An 18,309-nucleotide genomic window follows, 5' to 3' on the forward strand; every position below is an offset into this window, starting at 1 on the left:
CCAGGTCAGACTTCAGCAAGAGTGTGCACAAATTTCCCCGTAGTGAATTGCAAAATTTAATATCTTTATATATAGCTTGCATACATTTTCTATCACACACTTCTGGAATAATATTTTATTAGAAATAATTTTGAGTCGAGAAGCTCCATGCTAGCATTGGGTTTGATTCTAAGCAGTGTGTAAGTACGTTTGGAGTCTTTATATGTGTATTTGTGTGTTTTCCTTTTAGTGGGAAGGTTTCTTCCTTGCCCAGCTTCATGGTACAACTTGAGTGGAATTAAACCGGAGTGATTCAAAGTAACTGAACTAATGACATTAAATTTCATCCGCAGTTTCTTTCTTTCTTTTTTTTTTTTTTAAAGATTTTATTTATTTATTTGACAGAGACACAGCGAGAGAGGGAACATAAGCAGGGGGAGTGGGAGAGGGAGAAGCAGGCTTCCCGCCCAGCAGGGAGCCCGACGCGGGGCTCGATCCCAGGATCCTGGGATCATGACCTGAGCCGAAGGCAGTCGCTTAACCGACTGAGCCACCCAGGCGCCCCTCATATAGGTATCTGTATCATAAATATTTCTCTGATAGCTGTTTTAACTATTTCTCATAGATTCTGGTTTTCATTATCACTATTTTCTTTTTTTTTTAATGAATGAGTTTTTTTTTAAGATTTTTTTTTTTAAAGATTTTATTTATTTATTTGACAGAGACACAGCGAGAGAGGGAACACAAGCAGGCGGAGTGGGAGAGGGAGAAGCAGGCTTCCCGCGGAGCAGGGAGCCCGATGCGGGGCTCGATCCCAGGACCCTGGGATCATGACCTGAGCCAAAGGCAGGCGCTTAACCGACTGAGCCACCCAGGCGCCCCTCCTCCGCAATTTCTAAGTGGTGCCGGTTTACCGGGACCCAGAACAGCGGCGCGTTCACAGCACTGGCGGAAAGATGGGAGAACTGGCATCGAGTTCATGTAACATCTAATTAGGAAAAGCCCTTTTCTCCTATAAATCTCAGGTGGGCCGCAGCCGCATCTGAGATGAGGACGTGTGATCAGCACCTGTGTTCCTTGTACTCAGTGTTTCCCAGCACGACGCCGCTCCATACAGATCCGACTGAAATCCCAACTCGGTGAGATGTAACCGTGGGGCGGGGGCTTCTCTCCCGGGAACTGCGACCAACTTTGCTTGATACTCTCTCAGGCGGAGCCAACAACTTCCAGTCCCTTCTGTTTTACCACTTTTATTTCTGGGAGACATTCTGCAACCACATTCGGTATTATTACTTAGGGTCCTCGTCCAATTTAAAGTCCTTTCCCCCCCCACGCGCCCCCCCCTCCCAGTGCAGTCGGGCTCTGCGCACGCGTGAGGCCCGGCCTCCCTGTCTCCCTCCTTCTGCCCTCGGCGTCCAAACGCCTGCGCAGAGCTGGGCTCGGGCTGGGGTCACACGTCTCTGGCTTCCCTTTAGTTTCGCGGTAGTTCTTGCTACACAGGCGGTCGTTGGCCATGTAGGGCTGTTGACTTCTGCTTGGTTGGGACGGAGGCTCCTCGGTCCCGGGGCTCTTGGTGTGGGGGCCAAGCCCTCCAGGTTCCCCTCCCTCTGCCTTGCCTTCACCCTCAGAGGGGCTGTTGTTCCGGAGTTACTGGTAGCACCTACCCGATCACTGAGGGTTATCAGAACCTTTGAGGTCCTTCTCAGCAGCCTCCACAACCTTGGGACCCTGGGTGAGAGGCTGAGCCACCGGCCACCTCAGCGTTTCCAGACGCCTCTGCCTCCGCGTGAAGCGTGGATTCCCTGCTCGCTGGATGGGTTCAGGTAACAAGGTGAAAGCTCCCTTTTCCTAATGGAGAAGACATTCTCCTTAATACATCTTTGTTCCTCATTCACATTCCCGAATGGAGAGCGTCATTTTGCTTATCACGAGCCTCAGTTTTCTTTTCTGTAAAATGGAGACAACTATCTCACTGATTTCCTACCCTTCGGAGGCTTTTGCCAGGATTTAATGCAGTGGTATATAGGTCGGGGTCTTTTCACCCCCTCACCTGGCTTGTGACAACCAAAACTGTCTCTGGACACTGCCCAGTGTCTTTTGGGGAGCACACTTATCCCCAGTTGGGACCAGGGTAGGAATGAATGACGTAAAGCTGACTGGCAGTGTTCCATCCTGGAGCTCAGAATGCCTTGCGAAGACAAGGGCTTTGAACTGTCCTTCAGAACGTGATGAGTTAGGGCAGCCAAGGCCCCCCGCAGCGGCTTTCCACTTGATTGTGTTGAGCTGTGTGAATAAAAGTATCGTGTCTGTTGTATCAAAGAAGGAAAATGTATTGGACTCAATGATGAGAATATAAAATCTGTGTGGTTAGAAGATTTGTAAACGCACAATTTTGTGGCAACGCAGGACCTGTCATTTACGTTAGAGTGTATGCAATATTGGAGTAGGAAACGCAGACAGGTCTGGGCCTGTCTGATGCAGGAAGACACGAGCACAGTTACTCCGAGCACCGAGCCGGATGTTTATTTCTCGAGTTCACAAGGCTGGGGTGTACGTGGAGTGGGGGGTTTGATGGCGTGTGTGGAGCAGGGGTCCTCGCTGAGGCCACGCTCTGCTGCCTTGCTGATGGTTGCGCCCTCCAGTGGCTGGCCCAGAGCAAAGGCCCACGGAGAAGTGGGATAAATCATTTTGGAAACTCACCCTTGGAGTGGGATTGTAATGGAGACAGACGGGCTTTAAGGAGCAGACAAGGAGGAAGGACATATAGTGAAGATATAATAAAGGGCTGGGGCAGTTTGCAGGGGCTTCTCTACACTGGGGGACCCTGTCCCCTGCTAGCCCGGCGGTCATGGGCCAGTGCGAATAAAAATAAGTGTCCATGAATCAGTTTTGTCTCCCGGCCTGCCTTCATCGGTTGCTTTTCTTCCTGGGGGGAAATGTTAGAGGAAATAATGTAAATTGTTTATTATTCTTTTATTAGGATCCAAAAAGTGTGATATGAGCAGGTGGAAAGCAGGAATGAGGAAACTAAGTGGAGCCGCCTGGGGAGAAAGGAAGGAAGGGAGGGAGGAAGGAAGGACGGACTTGGGTGGGTGAGCAGGTTTTATTTATGGAACCCATGAGTATACCTATTTCCAGCTGCGTTCCTATTCCGTTGTAAGTGAACTGAGACAGAACAGCTATGTCCTTATGCCAGCAGGTGGCACCATAAGAACCTCCTAGAGGAAAAGGGGTTGGCCAACGTTCAGCAGGACCCTTCATATTTTTCCTTTCAGGAAAAGTCTAGTCGTCAGAGTAGATTCCTAGTTTTGCTGACATCAGCAACATGTGCGCACCCCTTAAAGTGTTTTCAGAAGATTCATCTCTCCCCTCATTTTTCATATACTTGTATTGCTCATTCAGTGAAAGATTCTATCCCCGTAAAAGGAAAAAAAGAAAAACCTGAGGGTTTAAAATAAAATTGACTAATATTATATATATAATGACATATGTGTGTGTGTATATATATATGTATATATATATATATATGTAATATATCTTAATTACTGCAGTTACTTGAGGCACACATCTCTTTACCGAGTACGAAAGATGTTCTTGTGAGGTTATGCTAGGTGGTTAGAGACGAAGGAAGCCCGCCCTGTTCTCATACTCCTGTCCTCCTCTGGGCTGGAAGGACTCCTTGTGCCCGAATATCTCCCCAATACTAAGCAACCTCTCAGACTCAGGGGGAACCCTGTGCTGGAGGTAGTGGGCATTTCTGACCTTCACAAACAGCTCTAGGAAGGTAGGTGTTATGGACTCGTGTTTCAAATTTCCTGCACATTCCCTGGGATTCAGGGGACTTTGTCTGCCAGCATTGGGGTCTGGCTTTAGGTTGGCATCCTGTGATCTGGCCTCATCAGTGTGTGCTTTTCCCCTCCCACCAGCTGGGCTGGAACCAGGGCATTGGTCTAGGATGTTGATAGAGACATCTTGATCTTGACACAGAATAGAGATGCCCTTGTTGGAGTCTTTGCCCTTTGGGGGTCTTAGACAATCTTTCTCTCGGGCTTGTGGCTTCTCTGCTGTGAAGTGGGAAGCTTTGTAATTTTGAGAGAGTGACTGTTCCGTGCTTTTCACGGAGTCCCTTAGGCCAGCGTGATCGAAAGGAGGCATCTGGGACTTGATTTTATATATTCCTTGGGTTGAGTTGGTGGCCAGTGCTCTGGGGAAGGAGGTAAAAAGAAGAAAGATGTCTGAAAACCAACAAAAAGACCCATATTTTGAATTTCCCAGTTGTTAGACCTGTTCCCCTTCCGTGTGGTAGCCGCTGAGGTAATGAAGTGGCTGAGAAGGGGGCGGTTCCAATATGGGAAAGTGTTTCATTGCTTAAGGAGGAAAGGCAGCATTTTCTCAGGGAGAGGATGATTTAGGGAAGTCAGTTGGGAAGAGGGATTCAATGGTGTCTCCATGAGTTTAGTAAGCATTTTTTTACCTAACTTTATTTGCCTGCGGAACTCGGTGCTTCTGTCCTCCTGGTGGTGAGGGCTCAAGGACATCTTCTGGTCTCTTCTGAATTCCACTCCCCAAATAAGAGGAGAGCTTTTTCTTGATAATATCTGCTTTGAGTTAATGAATAAGTGTTACGGGTTGAATTCTGTCTTCCCCAAATGTCATATGTTGAAGTCTTAACCCCACAGCACCTCAGAATGTGACCCTATTGGGATAGGACCTTTACAGAGATAGGCAAGTTAGGAGGAGGTCATTAGGGGGAGCCCTAATCCATGACTGGTGTCCTTATAAAAAGGGGAAATTTGGACACAAAGACACAGAGGGGAGACAGTGTGAAGGGATGTAGGGGAAAGAGCCATCGACACTCTGAGAAAGGCCTGAAGGAAGTCCTTCCCTCACAGCCTCTGGAGGAATCAACCGTCCACACACCCTGATCTTGGACTTGTAGCCTCCAGAACTGTGAGGCAATAAATAAGCCACCCAGTTAGTGGTTCTCTCTTACGGAAGCCCTAAAAACTAATCTAGTAAGAGAAGAAGGGAAGGGATGCTGGACTGGCAATGGGTTCTCTGGGCAGAGAACATATGAACATATGTTCAACATATGAACACCTCCAGACCACATACACAGCAGGCTGATCTGGCATGCTGGATGAAGACAGAAGAACTTACAGCAGTTCCCCAGGGTTGACCTAGAACATGTTAACAAGGATTTAGAAGCACTGAGATCAGAGGTTTAAACTGGCTGGAGGCCCATGGAGGTTTTGTTTGAATGTTTTATTTGGCAAGCATGGGGTTTTCAAGACAAAATACCTGGCTGTGAGCAATACCCAGAGATGGTGCCTTATTGTTTCCTTCACCTCAATTATGTGCCCTCCTACTTGCCTCAACCATGAGTTGTAACTGCTGGCTATGATGAAGTGGGTTTTTCACTCTTTGAATAAGTGTTTCAGCATCCTGTAGTCATGGCTACTGTGGAGAACCCAGTTAGTTTTCAAGACACCTCATGAATTGGTCACTTGGGTTTGAAAGTCTTGCGCTGGTTTGGGAGTGAGTTCCCTGGATCTGCACTGGGGTTAGCAGGCACCAGGCAGAGGGAATATGACCAGATAGGGGACTAGAAATCACATTCAACTCCTAATACTGTTTCATCACTTCTTTGCGAGGTAGTCAAGACAAGAGAAGGTCTTTTGTGAGCCATTCTTCCTCTGTTATTTCCTTGAGTGTGTGCCTGCGTGTGTGTGTGTGTGTGTGTGTGTGTGTCTTATCCATGTAAGACCTTCATCTATTTCCTATAAACCAAGAGATTTTAAGCTACTTCTCCCAGCCAGGCCATTCTTTTGCAGTTTAGACCTGTTGAGTCAGCAGGCTCAGAAATGAACATAACTTTCCTCTGAAACTGAATCTTTCTCCCGTGTTCCCTTGTGGAGGCATGGCACCTGTTTACATCCAACTCTCCAACTCAGCAAGGACGTTTGGATGCCTCCTTTGCGCCAGGCAATATACTCTTGACTCTGGTTTTATTTCCCCCTGAACATATCATTAATCACAAAGCTCTGACAATTCTACTTTCTAAATATCTCAGAATACTCATTTTTCTTTACTTGGCCAATTCCCTAGTTTAGGTCTGAACTTTAGGAATTCTCTTCAACATTGCAGCCAGAGTGAACATGTAATCTCCCTACTCCCAGACCCTATAGGGTGAAATCCAAACTCTTTTGCAAGACCTATGAAACTTCATGATCAGAGACACCAACCCCACCGCTTTGCCTCCACACTCTGCCTCACCTTCTCCTCGCCCCTTACCCTCCTCAATACTGGACTGTTTGAAGCAAGTCATGCTCATGCGCGCACCTTTGTACATACTGTTCCTTCTGCCAGGAGTGGCCTCATTCCATGTGTCCCTATGACAAACCACACTCCCCGCCCCCCCGACCCCCGCCCTGCCATTCTCCTCTAAGATTCTGCATACACACTGCCTCTCTTGGGAGATCTTAACTGAGGCCCTTTGATAGACAGGAATCTTCTTATGTTCCTGCCCTCCTTTGGAAACAACTCTAATTTAGCAATTAGCATTTTCTATTATAATTTTTCACAAGCACAGCTACCTTCCAATTTAAACATGAGCATCTAGAGGACACAGACCATGTTTTTTCATATTTACGTTCCTGCATCTATTGGAGTAGCTATAATGTCCCACAATAATCTGTCTTAGTATTACCTCAGTTAAAAATGTGGGTTTTTGAGCCTAATTCCTAACCTGCTGATCCAAATCTCTACAGATGAGGATAGGGAATATGCATTTTAGACAGTCCACCAACTGGCATGTAGCCGAATCTCAGTAACAATTTCAGTAAATGAATCATGGGAAAATATTGCCTAGTACAGTGCCTGATAAATACCGAGACATAATACATATCATTTCTTTTCCTTTTCCTTAAATTTTTCCCCCTTTCCCTTAATTTTACTGTTAAGAATCCAAGGCTCAGAAAGAATATGACTTTCTAAGGGACATAGAGACAGAGGCCCCTGAATCAGTTTTCTGCCTCTTGGTCCAGACTCTTCCCACACCACCTGTCACCGAGGCAAATGCTCTACTCAGCCAGAATAGCCACCTACCTCGGCCTGGCCTTTTGCATGCCTTCCCCACCCCACTCTGTGAAAGTAGGTATAATGTCTTACATGTCTTTTTGAGAATAGAAGTGGGATTCAACCAGATGGCTTTTAAGGTTCTTTTCCAGTCTGTGAGCTCTCATTCTAGTTTGTTTTTAACATTTATTACAGACAGGGAAATGGAAAGCAGAGAAGTTCAGCTACTTGCTCAGAGTCCTCTTTTAGGCCCAAAGCTGCAGGTTAGAAATAATTCCCAGGCCAGCTGTATGGACATTACTTTTTGTTCTTGTGTCCATATATTAGCCGTGTAGACCTAAACAAGTTGACATCAAATACTGACACCTGGCTTTCCTCTGGAACATGCCCCAGCATTTTCAGAGCTTCTGAGTTCTGGCACCTGCCTGCAGTGAGAAGGGGCTGTAGTTTTGCAGAGCTGGGGTGGATCCTTTCTATGCTGAGTTTTGAAGTAATATCAAAATCAAATTATTTTTATCATGGATGTCGTTTCTGCAAACCGTACAACTGTGCCAGTTTCAACAAAGCAGTAGGAAAGTTTTCGTCCTGTAATCATCTTTTCTTGATGGATCCATCAATCGATTAAGTGATAAGAGTAAACACTTATGTAACACTTATTTTGTGTTTAGGTACTGTCCCAAGTGCTTGCTGAATCCTCGACTAACTTCACAAGGTGGGGAACATCATTTCCCTGTTACACTGGAGGAAAGTGAAGCACAGACAGGTCCAGTAAGCCCCCCAAGGCCTCACAGCTGGTAAACGAGAGTCAGGATTTCAACCCTGACAGTCTGGGTCCAGAGTCTGTGTTCTTAGCCGCCATGTTTTAATGGGATCTTTGAGTAGGGGGGTTTTCTTTCCCAATTTTTATTGAACAGTGTAGACAGCTCTGGAGGGTCTGAGATTCTGGACACCACTGTGTAGTCCCTTGGCTCTGTGATGATCAGTAGTTACTAACTAGAAACTAGTTTTTGAGGCGAGTTCCATTATTCGTGTTATAGCTACTTAACTACTTGCTTATCTCTGTTAATTGGACAGTCTTCTAAATGATGTACACATTTGGAAAGGGTTATTTGGAGACAGGAGGTTTTATGGAAGAGCATTGTTATAAAGAACATGAGCACATGACTTACAGGTAAAGAGGCCTCTTTGGGAAAACAACAGAAATATTGGCCCTTTGACGTACGGAGTCAAAGAAAACACAGTGCCGATATACCACAATTACTTGTTTGAAATTTTCTAATCTGAGCATAATCTGCAGGCTCTATGTGAACACACATTAAAGTACAAGGAGGGTGGCTGAGAAGTTCATTTTGAAGTCAGTCACATTGGTGAGCGTTGAAAATGGCCAAATGCTCCTTGCTCAGCACCATCAGAGGGCAGGTATCAGGACGAGGATATTGCTCTGTGGTCGCTAATCCTGGGGATCTTTTCTTTTCTTTTTTTTACTTCCCTTTCTTAAGGTGACTTGCATATTAAGCAGTTGCTCAATCAATGGCTGTTGGCCAGGCATAGAGATGAAACCAAATCAACCCAGATATAGCGAAAGGCAAGCAGAATGAAAAATAAAATAAGAAGAAAACAAAGGACTTAAGCAAGAGAGAGCTCATTTGAAACATAGAAGTGACTGGAAGCCTGAGAAGTATCAGCTCAAAAAGGCTTGATGATGAGCTGCTGCAGGGAGCTATGTACCCCAGGGAGGGTGGGAGGAGGGCAGGCAGCCTAAAATCCAGGTCAGGTTAAGTTCTTGTTTCCTTGGTATCTAGGTCTCTGAAAGAGCCCTTGTCCTGAGGTAGGGGTGTCTCTCTGGCCTCAGCCAGGCGATGGCTTGTCGCCCTGCCCTGCCTCTCCCCCGTCCTGGAGGCCTCACCTTGTTGCAACCTCTGCAGTTCTTTCTGGAGCTGTCTCTGCTCCCGGGTCAGCAGCTTCATATGGTACAGGCAGATGTGCTCCAGTCCCTGCAGTCTTTGGCTGAGTCTGGCTTCGGCCCACCTGGCGTTCTTCCTCTCCAAATCAAAGTGCTTATACACAGGACCTGTGACCATGTGCCTCTCCATCCTCTTCATGGTCTAGAGACAATAATACAAGATTCTGTCAGGCACCACGACTGACCTGATAGAGCAAGACAGGGAGACCCTGACCCCTGGCTTTTAATCAGGTTTCAATGTTTGAATCATGTGTGTTTCTGAAACGACAGCTGCCCCATCACACCATTGGGAAATTTTGCCCTATACTAATGAATTCCTAGAGTGACACAGGAGATGGGGTGGTGGTGGTGGTGGAAATTGTTCCTCTGAGGCTCAGTGTCCTTGCCAATAACATAGTGATAGATGATAGGCTCCCCACACAGCCCCAATCAGATTGCCATAAAGATCAAGCATACAAACAACTTTTTGGGAAAAAAGTAGAAATACTTTACTTATATAAAGCATTATTTACCCAATAAGAGAGTCTCTTCCACTATTCTTCAAAAGCTTCCAAAAAGCCTGGTGAAGGGTCTGGAGAGGATGTGAGACTTAGGGCAGAGCTATTCTCTGGGACCCCTTTTGGTTCACTCACTCACACATGAGTGGGTCCACACAGCCTGTAGCCTGCTGGGTGCCAGGTGCTATGCTAAGTGCTGAGGGTGGTGGTGACTGAGTCATAGTTCCCACTCCCAAGGGGCTTCCAGATTTGTGACTATAGAGTCTAATAATAACACACCAGATCTGGAGAGTAGGACTCTATGGTCACAAAACAGTACAGGCATTCCAAACCAGTAGTCTGGGCAGCAGTGGTGAGACTACTTGGGTTGGACGTCCTCACCCATCTTCTCAGAGCTCTGGTCCTCTCTACCCTTCTTGTACCCTGATGACCAAGCCCATGCTGGCTTCCTCCTCCTGAAACTCTATCACGCGTATAGGCAGGACACACCTTCCTCTTCTTGGAGTTCTTCACCATACTTATTTCAGAGCTAAGATCACAATACATGCCCAGGATGTAAATGGATTGCTCTTGATGGAACTTTGGTGATAATAATGCAGGAAAAAGCTTAGTGTTGAAAGGGAGGATAAGGTCAGGACCTAGAAAAGACATTTTAAGACAGCTTGCTTTATAGTCTAAAGTGCAGACTGAACTTTAACCAAAGGACAGGTGGGTAGCACTTACCTACAAACCCAGAGTTCTCAGCATGAGAATGCTGCTGTTATCTTTTGCTATGTCAGGCTGAGTCTGGATTAGTGAGCTTGTTTTTCTTCAGGAAATTTCAGAGTTTGGTGTTGGGGAGCGGGGAGGGAGAGGCTGTGGGGGAGAGTGTTGAATACACTTGAAAGCTCTCTCTCATGCCACCTCCCCTGGGCAGGAATGCTAACTCCCTGGACATGGGCACCAATCCCAGAGCTCTAAATAGCTCTGTGATTTAAGGAAGACTGCCAGCTTCCAGTCGTCCCCTAGTGGGGCCCACAGTGCTCCTTCGGGGCTGTGTCCATGGGAGCCAAGAATGAATGCAAGGAGTGTTTTACTGTGTTCTCAGTCTCTCTCCTTCCTCACCCCACCCCCTTCTCTTTTTCTACCTCATTTGCCATACCCACCACTCCCCCTACACACCACGCTCATTCTGACTTCTTGGAAATCAGGTCAGGGACCTAAAGAAGGCACCTGTTTCTTGGTTTTTGGTTTTTGGATTTTTTGGGGGGTCAGATGGTGCACATTTTTGTGCAGGAGAGTAGTTATTTTTTGTGCATTACATTTTGTGATGTGCATTGTTGCACATCATACTGACTGTTCTTAGGCTTCTGTCCATATTGTGTACTTCAGAGCTTATTAAGGTTTTCTGTTGTGACATCAGAATTAGGCAAAGTGAACTTTAAATAGACTTTTGTGATCACAGTTTGGACAGCTGCAGTAGAAGACCAGTTGAATTATTGGTTATAGAACAGGATACTAAGTGGGATTTTTACTGTTGCCTGGGGCTTCATGGGAAAACAAGAGCCGCTCCTGTGCTACAGTCTAAAGAGAACCGCCAGCAGGGCCTATTAATCCCCCTAGAGCTTACTGAGAGGAGCTCAACAGGCCCTATGACCCACAGTCATCAGCTAGCAAACAAGCTATTATAAGGAGATTACTGGGGAGAGGAAGAGGGAAAGCCATTATTCATTCTTTCAGTAGGAGGTAATTCCTTTCCCAGCCCTTCCCACCAAGTAATCTTCTCACCTCCAGTATTTAAATGAACAGGGTGGGTCCTAGAGAATGGAATACCTACTGGGCAGAGACTGGCAGCTCACTCCCCAGCTGGACTTGATGACAGAACCACAGAAGAGTTTCCATCCCCAGCCCTCTGTTGCCACCAGGGCTGATGATGGTGAGGGATTTCTTAGAAAAGCTGGTTACTCCATGTCATCTTGAGCGAGAGAGCTGAGAGGGAGGCTTGCAGAAATAATCCAAGGCTGGAAGACAGGAATGAGCCTTAGTGCGGTGAGTGTGCAAGAGAATGGTGGCCAAACCTATCCTAGTTCCCCTTGGGCCTTTGAGAGTGCCAAAGAGGACCTCAGCAGTTTCCTGGCTCCATGTGAAGGAGCAGAGGGCTTATATAAGGAAGCAGAAGCTATGGAAGACTCTAGGTCAAATAAGGTAATACAGCACCAGAGTGGGCATAGAACCATAGGCTGAGCCACCCAGGCACCAAAAACAACATATCTTAAGGGCAGAGGACAGAGGAAAACATGGAACATCACCGGTCAGGGAAAGACCAGCAGTGGCCCCACAAGCAGCAGTTATATAGGAAGAGCTCTGCCTCTTCTATCTCCCTTTGATCCCACAACCTCAGAGGGGTTAGATATTGAGAAGAGAAGGAGGGGAAGTATACAAAACAAGACCACCTTCCCCATTCCGCCCCAAGGGGTTGGAGAAGGAAGAATGATAAAGCAGTTCATTTCCCTCTCTCTCCAAGTCCCTTGGAGTCTAGTGAGGGAAGGATTTAAATTGTATATGAGATTGGAATTTCAAAGTGGACTGGCCTTTTTATAACCAAAGTGACCGGAAATGTGGAGAATCTGCCCATGATATTCATTAAGGGACAAGAAAGAAAAATCAACAAAGACAGTGATTGGAGATGTAAAATTGTCATTCCCACATCATGTCCTGCTATCACCACTAGAGAAAGGGGAAGTTTCAATTGCTCATTAAAGCAGTTATGATTAAAATAAATTTTACAGAATGGATTTTATTTATTTGCACTCATGCACTTTCCTATCTCTCCGTTTTATCTGGAGGTAGCATCCTTGTGTAGTCAAACACATCTGAGATCAAATAATTCTGTCATTTAATGGGATGTGTGCCTTTATTCATTAATTTGTCAAAGCCCCTACTTTCCTTATCTGTAAAAAGGGTTAATAGTATCTCCAGCATAGGACTTCTAATGGAATTGAATGAAAGGGTATATGAAAAATGTTTGTGCATAGTAGATGCACAATAAAAGTTCCTGGTTTCTAGCAAAGATGGAGTAACAGGAACTAGATTTACTCTTCTATAGGAAACAATTTAAAAATCAGACACAATTTATGAAATGATTTTTTTTTTTTGTTACATTGGACATCAGGCAGATAAGATGGCAGTCCCTGAAAGAACAGAAATAAACCAGGTGATCTCTATTATTGCCACAGCTAGTACTGCCTGGGAAGAGGTTTCTCTCCCTAGAGGCAGCTAGGCATGGATTCCCTGAGTTGAGGAGACAGAGCTAGAAGTCCAGAAAAGCAAGGCAGCTAGCATCAGCAGGGCAGAGTACCAGATCCAAGAAGCTCAATGAGTCCCAAGCAAAAGAAACATGAATAAAATGACTCTAAGGGATATAAAGTCTAACTGCTAAAAAAAGTAACAAATAAAGACAATAATTACTAATATCAGAAATAACAGAGGGACATCACTACAGATTCTACAGATATAAAGAGTTAATAAGAGAATATTGTAAATAAGTTTATACCAACAATTTGGCAAATTAGATAAAAAGACAAATTCCTTGGGTGCCTGGGTGGCTCAGTCGGTTAAGCATCTGCCTTTGGCTCAGGTTATGATCCCAGGGTTCTGGGATCGAGCCCCGCATCGGGCTCCCTGCTCCTCGGGGAGCCTGCTTCTCCCTCTCCCTCTACCTGCTGCTCCCCCTGCTTATGCTCTCTCTCTCTCTCTCTCTGTCAAATAAATAAATAAAATCTTAAAAAAAAAAGACAAATTCCTTGAAAGACATAAAATGCCAAAGATCATTTAAAAATAGATCAACTAAATACCCTTATACAGATGAAAGAAACTGAATTTGTAGTTAAAACCTTCCCACAAAGTAAACTGGGTGATTCTACCAAACATTTAAGGAAGAAATAATACCAATTTTACAGAAACTCTGCCAGAAAATTGAAGAGGAGACATTACTCTCCAATTCTTTTTATGAGGCTAGCATAACCCCGATACCATAACCAGAAAAAGACATTACAAGAAATGAATACTATAGAACAGCATTCTTCATGATCATAAATGCAAAGATTTTTAAACATGGTCTATCATATAAAATATATAAAATACGTAAAAAGGACAATTCATTGTGACCAAATGTGGTTATCCCAAGAATGCAAGGGTGATTTAATGTTGAAAAATAAATCAATGTGGATCATCATATTAACAGACTAAAGAAGAAAAGTATATAATTAGTGCCATAGATAAAGAAAAAAGATATGATAAAATCCAGAATTCCTTTTTGGTAAAATCTCTTAAAAAACCGAGACCAAAAGAAACTTACTCATAAAGGATATCTATAAAAAATTGATGGCTAACAATCATGCTTAATGGTGAAAGATTAAATTCTTTCTCATAAGATCATGGACAAGGAGAAGATGTCTACCTTTACCACTTCTATTCAGCATTTAGATTAAATTTAAATTTAAAAAAGCAGCAAAACCACTCTTGGCATTGGTGATAATATAGAGCAATGGAAACTTTCATGCATTGTTGCTGGGAATGTAAAATTGTATAACCATTTTGGAAAAGAGTTTGGCAGTTTCTCATAAAATTGAACATATACTTACATATGACCCAGAAATTCCACTCTTAGATATTTAACCAAAAGAAATGAAAGCATGTACTCAGCAATAAAAAAACCCAAAACATTGACACATACAATGGCACGAATAAGTCTTACAGACATGATACTGGTGAAGGAAGTCAATACAAAAGAGAAACTGATTCTATATATTTGAAATATTAGACAGATACAATTACTCTGTAGTGACAGATTAGATAAGTGGTTGCCAGGTTGAGAGGTGTGGATGAAGACTGATTGCAAAAAGGAATGAGGAACTTTCTGGGGGAGACAGAGGTGGTGATTATATGTTGCATATATTTGTCAAAACCAACAACCTGTAGACGTCAACTGTGAATTTTAAGGTATATAAATTATACCTCAGTGAAGTTGATTGAAAAAAAAAACTAATTTCATCTTGTCAAAAAGATGCAGGAGACTTCTGCTTCCACCATGAAGGATTCACTTCTATAGGAATTGGCCTTCTCCCTTAAAAACCTGGAAAACTTAACAGAATATATAAAACAACTGTTTTCAGACATTGGAAAATAGGCAATGCAGGTTTGTGATCCCCTTGAGAGAAGATACGAACAAGGTGCACTCTGTGACTGCCCCACATTAGTTCCTGGAAGCAGTTTTCAGGCTGCGGTGCAGGAAGGGGCAACTAAAACAGAATCCAAGTGTCTCTTTGAGTTGAGCATCCAGAGAATGAAGTTTGGACAGGCTGGGGTGGCTGGGTGTGTAGAACAGAGTACCAGACAGGAGGTAAATACTCGGTGGGGAGCGGGGGGGGGGGGTCCAGAGATCTGCAGAGGGGTCCCTTTGAGTCTTTGGCTGATCTACTCATGCAAGGATGAGATGTCCAACAAAACTGTGGATTAATAAATAAAATGGGGTATGTTCATATAATAAAAAACTACTTATCAATAAAAAGAACTACCAGTACATGAAACAACATGGATTACTCTCAAAAGCATTGTGCTAAGAGAAAGATACCCATACAAAAGAATAAATCTGGGTGATTTCACTTATAGAAAATTCTAGAAAAGGTAAACAAAGTGATAGAAAGCAGATAGGGCTGCTTGGAGCCAGGGTGGGGAGCACAGATGGACTTGAAAGGACAAGAGAAAAGTTTTTGGGGGTCCTGGAGATGTTCTAATCTTGATTGTGATGGGTTTACATACGTGTTTTCATTTGTCAGAACTCTTCAAACTATGTACCCAATATGGGTGAATTTTATTGGATGAACATTAAACCTCAATAAAGCTGATAAAAAAAAAAAAAGACATGAGACTTTCCAAGACAGTGGAGGAGTAGGAGACCTTAGTTTTATCTGGTCCCAGGAATTCAGCTAGATAGCTATCAAATCATTCTGAACACCTGTGAACTCAACCAGTGCTCTAAGAAAAGAATTGCTGCAATTCTACAAATAGAAAAGTGACCGCTTTCTGCAAGAATGACAAGATGGAAAAACTCACCTCAAAAAAGAGAGCAAGAGGCAGCACTGACTGCCAGGGACCTAATCAGTATGGATATAACGAAGATGTCGGAACTAGAGTTCAGAATAACGCTTATGAAGATACTAAGTGGACTCAAAAAAAGCACAAAAGACACTAGAGAATCCCTTTCTGGAGAAATAAAAGGACAAAAATCTAATCAAGTAGAAAGAAAAAAGGCTACTAATGAGATGCAATAAAAAATGGAGGCTCTAACTACTAGGATAAATGAGGCAAAAGACAGAAGGCAAGGGAAACAAAGGCAAAAATGAAGTATTGGGACTTCATCAAAATAAAAAGCTTTTGCACAGCAAAGGAAACAGTCAACAAAACCAAAAGACAACCGACAGAATGGGAGAAGATATTTGCAAATGTCTTATCAGATAAAGGGCTAGTATCCAAAGTCTATAAAGAATGTATCAAACTCAATGCCCAAAAACCAAATAATCCATCAAGAAATGGGCAGAAGACATGAACAGACATTTCTCTAAAGAAACATGCAAATGGCCAACAGACACATGAAAAAATGCTCCACATCACTTGACATCAGAGAAATGTAAGTCCAAACCACAATGATATACCACCTCACACACATCAGAATGGCTAAAATTAACAAGTCAGAAAACGACAGGTGTTGGCGAGGATGCGGAGAAAGGGGAACCCCCCTACACTGTTGGTGGGAATGCAAGCTGGTGCAGCCACTCTGGAAAACAGTATGGAGGTTCCTCAAAAAGTTGAAAATAGAGCTACCCTATGACCCAGCAATTGCCGTGCTGGGTATTTACCCCAAAGATACAAATGTAGTGATCCGAAAGGGAACCTGCTCCCCAATGTTTATAGCAGCAATGTCCACAGTAGCCCAACTATAGAAAGAGGCCAGTTGTCCATTGACAGATAAATCGATAAAGAAGATGTGGTATATATATACAATGAAATATTACTCAGCCATCAAAAGAATGAAATCTTCCCATTTGCAATGGCGTGGATGGAACTAGAGGGTATTACGCTGAGTGAAATAAGTCAATCAGAGAAAGACAATTATTATATGAGCTCACTCATATGTGGAATTTAAGAAAAAAACAGGATCATAGGGGAAGGGAAGGAAAAATAAAATGTGGGCTTCTTTAAATCCTGATTGCCACAAACCAACTGTGAAAATCACCTTTGGGACAAGTGGGAAATTTGAACAGAAAATGGGTATTCGAAGATTTCAGGTGTTTTGTTAATTTTACTGGTTGTGATGATGGCAGATGCTTATGTTAATGAAGCCCTTATTCATTAGAGGTGCATACTGAAGTGTTTACAGATGAAAAGACATGAGCTAATATTTTGTATATGTTCTAAAATCCTCCAGTAAAAATGAAATAAAATACTAAAGCAAGTGCATCCATGTCTGCGTATGTGGGAAGAAATGACACAAAAGTGGCAAAATGTTGATAAGTGTTGAAGCTGGGATGTGGGCACAAAAGCGTTTATTAGATGAACCTTTCTAATTATGAACATGTTTTAAATTTTCCATAACAAGCAGTTAAAAAAATTTTTTTTGAGACAGCAGATTGAGGGGAAGACTTATTATATTCAAAGGACTGATCAGTACATTTTTAGTTGGGTTTTAAACAGCAATGATGGAAACCAGAAAACAGTGGCATATCTTCAATATTCTGAAAGAAAATAAGTGTCAACCTAAAATTCTATACACAGTAAAATAAAGACATTTTCAGACAAATAAACACAAAGTAGATTTTGTTCTGCCCTAAATAAAATTCTAAAGGACGTACTTAAGGCAGAAAGAAATGTTCCTAGATGTAGGACGAAGATGCAGGAGGGAATGAAGGGCGGAGAAAGTAGTAAATATGTGGGCACATCTAAATGAATACAGGCTGTATAAAACAGATTTAGAAAATAAAATATTTAATGCACCGTAATAAAGCACTGAGCTTTCAAAGAGGTAGGATGGTAAATTGTTCTGAGGTTCTCTTATAGCCCGAGAAAAGGGTAAAGACTCTAATTAACATTATATGCCCATAAATTAAGATTCATGTCATCATGTCTGGGATAACTACTAAAAGGGTTATATAAGAGAGGATGATTTACAAAGTAGTACAGGATAAGAATCAAAATGGAAAAAACAATGAATCTAAAAAGGGAGAGAGAAAGATGGGGATGGCAGAAAGTACAAAATAAGATGGAAATTTAAGTCCAAATAGATCAGGAATTGTGTATATAAATGACTAAAGGCTCTAATTAAAAGTCAAGAACTGTCAGACTGGATTTTTTAAAAAAAAGAGTGCTACTTGGCACTAAAATGATTATAAGTACAAATGGAAACGAGGAAATCATGTGAAATTTCTCTATTAAATGATGGTTACTGAGATGATCCAAATATTTTAATATTGTTCCCCAAACATGAACTTGATATTTATAAGGTGAAACTTGAAATAAGAAAAAAACAGACATCCAGAATTACAGTGGAAAATGTTAATTCACCCAGATCAGTAATTAGTGGAATCATTTAAGCATCAATAAGGACATGGGACATTTGAACAGCACAGTGGCAAACTTAACCTTATGGACATATAGAGAAAATCACCTTGCTTTTAAGAAAGGTTCCCGGAAGCTGCCACAAGATACCTCTGCTTACAATTCATTGACTTGAACTTGAGCCGGCTTCAAGCAAGACTG

At 43.0% G+C, this 18,309-nt stretch overlaps 1 protein-coding gene across 1 annotated transcript; it reads right to left on the reverse strand.

Moving 5' to 3' along the window:
* Nucleotides 1-3,594: 3,594 nt before the first annotated feature.
* CCDC190 (coiled-coil domain containing 190) lies at nt 3,595-9,149 on the reverse strand. The gene is made up of 3 exons (XM_044916029.1): nt 8,963-9,149; nt 4,454-4,577; nt 3,595-4,183 (listed from the first exon to the last, which is right to left on the reverse strand). The coding sequence occupies exons 1-3, from the start codon at nt 9,147-9,149 to the stop codon at nt 3,595-3,597; spliced, it is 900 nt and encodes a 299-aa protein (XP_044771964.1).
* Nucleotides 9,150-18,309: the final 9,160 nt, after the last annotated feature.

The sequence above is a fragment of the Neomonachus schauinslandi genome, chromosome 6 (assembly GCF_002201575.2).
Source record: "Neomonachus schauinslandi chromosome 6, ASM220157v2, whole genome shotgun sequence".
In the NCBI taxonomy this organism is placed as follows: Eukaryota; Metazoa; Chordata; class Mammalia; order Carnivora; family Phocidae; genus Neomonachus; species Neomonachus schauinslandi.